This window comes from Cryptotermes secundus, unplaced genomic scaffold (assembly GCF_002891405.2).
Source record: "Cryptotermes secundus unplaced genomic scaffold, Csec_1.0 scaffold448, whole genome shotgun sequence".
Taxonomy (NCBI): Eukaryota; Metazoa; Arthropoda; class Insecta; order Blattodea; family Kalotermitidae; genus Cryptotermes; species Cryptotermes secundus.
In genome coordinates, this window is record NW_019731577.1 from 193,965 (window position 1) to 200,157 (window position 6,193).

Here is a 6,193-nt window from a genome sequence, read left to right on the forward strand (position 1 = left end):
AAATAAACGAGGGCACGCGGTAGCGTCGTTGGTTGACGTACTATGCTACAAGCCAGAAAGTCGCGGGTTCGATTCCCGATTTGATTATTGGATTTTTTCGATTTACCTAATTCTTCCAGCCGCATTGTGGCATTATGACTCAGCCTCTAACAGAAATGAGTACCAGGAATCTTCCTGGAGGGTAAAGGGCGGCCGGCGCGTACGGCTGACAACCTTACCGCCATCTGTGAGCCCATTTTATAGACAATGTGTGAGCCTCGACATCTCACAACCCTATGGACCTGCAAGGCCTGCTACAGGGACAGTTTTACCTTTTTACATATACAAATTTTTGCTTAGAACGACCAATGCTATGACCTCCCAGAATATTGACCTTTCCTCCTGGGACACTCTGTATAATCTCAACTAGCGACAGCGTCGTTAAATAAGCTACAAATAAATAAATAACTTTTATTCGTACAGAACCACTATTTTGTAACCATATAAAACCAGTTCTAAAGTTATTATTACATGTATCATGTATCAGTTTATTATATGGGGAAAGCTTTTTTTAAAGAAAATATATAATAACCAAAATATTTCTAGAATGTAATATGAAATTTACTTTAGAAATTTGACACTTGTAATATAATGACAAAGTAAGTGGACACAGAATAAAAATTATTTTATTATCAAAACCTTTACAAATTACTATCACGTCAAAACACAGATATGTATAATGCATCACATTTAATCTAGTGACGTCACTGTTGCATATGACGTCATGTATAAATATCGTTGTCTTCTATTGAAATGCAAATCGACGTTGACTGGTTGATTTATGGTAAGTGAGGTCTTGGTCCTCATGCTGAAGCTGCAGTAAGTACGTGGGGAACAGCACATCCAGTGCTGTGTTATTGATCAATGATGACTCGTCCATCTTCAGGGGGAGCCATCGGACACCCTATAATAAAATATTGGTTACATCTTAGCTCTAGTTGTAGCCTGAATTCTTACAAGGCCAAGACGCCATTTTAGGTTCTCTTCGTGGGTAAACAATATGGTAGAACGTCACTAGAGTTGTATCTTCTGGGATACAAAGCCATGTAGTCAGGTGAAAGGCAACTGACGTTTCCGAGGAATATATCGCCTCTGTTTTCAGCGTCGAAATGTAAGCCAAGGAAAGATAGCACGAACTAGGCCGCTGGACAGATTAATGTAGCCTTCTTGATGCTAATTTCGTACTTTGCGACCCTAAAGATGAAGATGATTTGTTCCACCGAAACGTCGGTTGAACTGATTACTCGCGTTATATCCCAGAAAATAACATTCATCATAGCCATCGCTGTGAGGACCTGGAATTCAACAAGCTCCATTATTTTAGACCTTCTCAAATTTACACAACCTTTTTCTGATTCCTTAGTTTATCGAGGCTGGAGCATAAAGTGTGACTCCGCACGTTCGGAGCAAGGCCGAATCGAATGATGAAGACTTTGTACGTCTCGACTAATTTTACAGTTTACATATTCAGGGTTATTGACTTTAGGATGTGACATCGTGTATTTTGTAGAAACTTGCCATAATTAGGAGGAACCTACTGCTTTCATTTTCAGCCTAAAGAATTTGAGACAGGAAAATATGATTAAGCATTTTAAACATTTCAAAGATGGGACCACCAGCATCGAAGATGAGCCTCGGAGTGATCGTCCTCGAACAGCCTCAACTTAACGCAACAAGGAAAGAGGGGATGAGATCATTTAAGATGACAGGCGTGTGACTGTGGACACAATAGCCCGAAAACTTGGAATAGGGCACAGTGCAGTACAGGAGATGATTGAAAGCTTGGGCTATAGGAAAGTTTGTGCTCGTTGGGTCCCGCGGTTATTGACCGAAGACCACATTGGAAGCAATTGCAAAGATGGGGTGAGAAGTTCTTCCACACCCCTCTTATAGCCCTGATCTGGCACCCTCAGACTACCATCTTTTCGGATTTGTGAAGGATAAGCTGCGTGGACGACGTTTTGAGACAAGGGAGGCAATTCAGAAAGCAGTGCGTCAGTGTCTTCAGATGGCTGGAACGGAATTTTACAGAGGGGAATTTTCAAACTCCCAGAACGCTGGGAGAAATGTGTACAAAGAAGTGGCGATTATGTGGAAAAATAAAGAAAGGTCTGTAGATTGAAGTGGTGTATTTGGTTTGTCAATAATAAAGCATGTTACTTTACAAAAAATTGTTCCTCATGACTTTCAGTACAATCCTGTATATTCAGGCTGTGTTTAGAGTCGTGATTATTGTTCCTACACACATATGTACTTTAGCTTGGTGAAAACTGATACGGCACTTAGATAAGCACATAGCTTCGACTGCAGAATGAATGGGGCTTTGTTCTGAGCTAGTAAACAAATGAGGTGTACCCAAGGTAATCAAAGCTGCCAAACTGAAACAGGGAGAGATTATTGCCCAGCACTCTGGGCCAGTGACTGTTATGAAGTGGCGTGATAAAAGGAATGTTATGATTTCTACTTATCACAACGCTGAAATGAGAAGTGATTCGAAGAGAGGAAAAGAAAAACAAAAACCCCTGTGTGTAACTTATTATAAGTGGATGGGGGGCGCAGACTTGAAAGACCAGCTGTTGCAAACTTACCTAATAGAAAGAAACGTTTTCACAAATGGTACATGAAACTTTTCAGAAGACTTCTGAATGCGACAGTTGTGAATGCCATGATAATATATAGACACAACACAGGAACGAAAATGGATCACCTCACATTCAGAGTCAGTTTGGTGCACGCGGTTTTTGAACAGTTCGTTGATACGGAGCGGAAAGTGCGAAGTGGCCGGGAGGAACAAAATGTCATACCGAGGTTGCATGAAAGACATTTCATTCAAAGGGTTGCTCTTTCTGGGAAGAAATCAACGCCACGGAGGTGTGATATATGCAGCAAACATGGACGCAGGAGAAACTCGAGGTTTCCCTGTCAGGAATGTGAAGTCGGGCTCTGTGTCGACGGATGTTTTGAAGCTTATCACACACAACTTAATTTCTAAGGAAATTTGCATAATTAAATAAAAGTAGAGTAGTTAATAGAAACGTTATGTTTTATACAGAGCACAGTGTTCGTTTCCGGTTTTAAATTCTGTATTTCTAAATTTTTACGCCGTTTTTAAAAAAATAATTGTGATCTTCAGGCGAAAACATTGAAATATCGCCGTGCTGTTTATAAAATCTAAAAGTACTTTCTTTTCTGAATATGACGATAATTTTTCGCATTGAAATTCCAATTTTCTTTGCTTTTACAGCGAATTGATAAACGTAGCGCATTTCTGGTACGAAAATTAAAATATCCTCCGTCCACCCAGTAAGGTTTACTTTAAATGCCGTTCGTCGCCTAAGGGTTGTGAATTTCATCTAAATAATACTTAAAAATTCAGTTCCTACTTCACAGGAAACGTAATATATCTCCATTACGAGGACCAGCCGGTTATGGTAGTTTAGCGAAATAATTACCATATATTCTGAGAATTATAATGAATACAAATAAATACAGTCTTTGAGTAAAATGGAGAGATTAAAGCAGATGGTAACAGTGTGCCTTAAATGATTAGTTAAATATCTTCTTGGAGTAAATTCCTACTTCAAAATTTAATATTATTTCTGTTGGTCAAAAAATTCTCTTAAGGCGGCTACACACTAGCGAGCTGTTGCATGTAACGTAACGGTTACTGTAACCACGTCTTCGTATGGACTACATGTCCATAGTCGTCATGTAACCAGCTGCGAGCGACCCGATCCATAGTGCTCGTGGTGAGCTCGCCATGAAGACATGTCTTCCTCCTTATCGCCTGAGTTAATTGCAAGTGCGACGTATATCCTCATACACCACTTAATTGACGACGATAAACGCCCACGAAGATTCTGGCAGCATGCACTATACAAGGACAGAAGCGGTCCTGCTTTACTTTTGGATTTGAAATCGCAAACAATTAGTGGGCATTACAAAAATTTCACCCGCCTGAATCCAATGGACTTCGAATATTTGATTAATCTGGTTGGACCTAGGATCCGGAAAAGGAACACTTAAGTTCAGAGAGGCGATTTCGATGCAAGATCGATTAGCTGTGACATTGAGATACTTGGCGACTGGGGACTCTTTTACAGGTTTACAGTATCTATTCCGTATATCCAAGCAAAGTATTCAGCCCATGCATCGTCTTTCAGGTGTCTCACATAATTTCTATCATTTACGTCCCAAAGTAACGGTTTGTTCCTGTAGATTTCAATTAAATTCAGGCATTTCTCATCGTCCCACTCCCTAGTGCTTCGCAACGCTACTCCTGGTTCGGAGGAAACGTACATATTTACGAGCAAGCGAGTGTGGCGTCCACGAGCCTACTACGAGTCCCTTTGTGTTCGCAGCAAAAGCCGATAAGGCAGTGGCTCGCCGGTCGTGTTACGTGAGCGTGGTTCGGAAGGCATCCCCACTAACAGAACGTGGTCACAGTAACCGTTACGTTATATGCAACAGCTCGCTAGTGTGTACCCGGCCTTATGGAACACGGAACTTCCTTATTGGACCGTATCCTAAGCCAGATTAGTCAATTTTACAACCTCACACCCCACACAATTGTTAGAATCTAATTACTTTCCTAGTTTTTTTATTCGCTTAGTGGGGGGTGGAGTCCAATTTGGTCCACTCGGCACGGCGGCCACTGATTCGCCTATTGTAGCCTGCCTTGGGTGATTATGATGATGAAGAATTTGGTGGAATGAAGACTGACAGGGGAAACCGAAGTACTCGGAGAAAACCCGCCCCAGCGCCACTTTGTCCACCACAAATCCCACTTGACCACACCCCCTGATCGAACCCGGGCCGCCGCGGTGGGAAGCCAGCGACTAACCGCTTAAGCTATGGCGCGGCCACTACTTTCCTAGTTACTTTAAAGTCTTTTTTTTTTATTTTTACAGTTTAAGGTAACTTGGTTTGGATTTTTGAAACATTGTTTAAATTAATCCTAGACTTCCAAGTGTCAACTAAACACAGAGCAAACTTTACTTCAATTTTACAAACCCTGGTATGCAGAGTCAGTGAGTCTGATCCCCTCATACAATTGAATTTAGAAGTACCCTCGTTCAGTGTCCATTGGCCATTCATGAGCGAGAGGTTACGTCACGTGCATTTTATATGATAATTGAAGTTTAATTACCCAACCCTTCATCGAGCACCCAAACCGTGCATGGATGAACATTTTATCCTTCTCAGTGAAGGCTGTCAATTTTCATTCAAATCGTGCTAATTCAATTCTACCCACTCCTGGAGGCTTTGTGTGCTAATTGAAGTTAGCAGGAGTTCCCTATCTAATTAAGCTTCTGAGAGTCAAGTAGGCTACTGTCAGTCAGCTCTCTAATAATTCAAGTGTCGTGCACTACGGCTTGACCGGTCGAGGGTTGCAAACCGCAAAAATGTTCCCCCAACCCAAGCTCAGCTGTCAAGTATGAGGGATAAACTCGGTTCAAATCTCAGTTGATAGACACGTACCTCATTGAGATTGTTCGAGCAGGATTTTAGGTTCTCACACCGGCGGTTATTAAAGGTTCTATCTTCTGGGGTATTACGACGTACAGTGCGTACAATCAAGTGCGCGCCGCGGCTGCAATTTGCCGNCGTTGCGAGTAAACCGACGTTTCGGAGGAACATATCACCTCAATCTTCAACGTTGAAGAATAAGCCAAGCTCAGAAACCACCGCGGAAGCAGGTGACAAGCAGGGGATATTCCTCCGAAATGTCGATTTGACTTTCAACGGACTACATGGCGTTATATTTTCGAGATCGTGCAACAATTTATTGTAGTTCTTTTGTCTTGCCCTCTTCTACACTACATGTTTCGGCCGCAAACGGCCATCATCAGGTGTATGCACTTACATAGCTGTTACACTGCACTTAGTTTAAAATTTAAAACCACAAGTCTTCCTGATTGTTCCTTTCGTCATTACTAACCCGTTTCGATTTATTAGAATCTACTTCGCTGATATCTGTCTGCTTTGTGCATTATCTTTGTTGCCTACACTCATCAATTTTGATATTATGAACCGACACTTTTAAAATCTCCAGTTCTAATTTAAAATTCTTTTAAAAATTAAAATTCTCAGGGTTACTCGCCCCAACGTCTGTAGTGCTGCAGTGGCTACTTCTTGTTTTCAGCACTGTTAT

At 41.5% G+C, this 6,193-nt stretch overlaps 1 protein-coding gene across 1 annotated transcript in view; it reads right to left on the reverse strand.

Moving 5' to 3' along the window:
- Window positions 1-647: 647 nt before the first annotated feature.
- Window positions 648-6,193, reverse strand: part of LOC111867161 (serine protease nudel) — a 73,735-nt gene continuing 68,189 nt past the window's right edge. Inside the window, exon 10 of the mRNA XM_023856749.2 lies at window positions 648-943. Within this exon, the coding sequence (XP_023712517.1) occupies window positions 894-943 (50 nt within the window). The 3' untranslated portion in view covers window positions 648-893. The remainder of the gene's footprint in view (window positions 944-6,193) is intronic.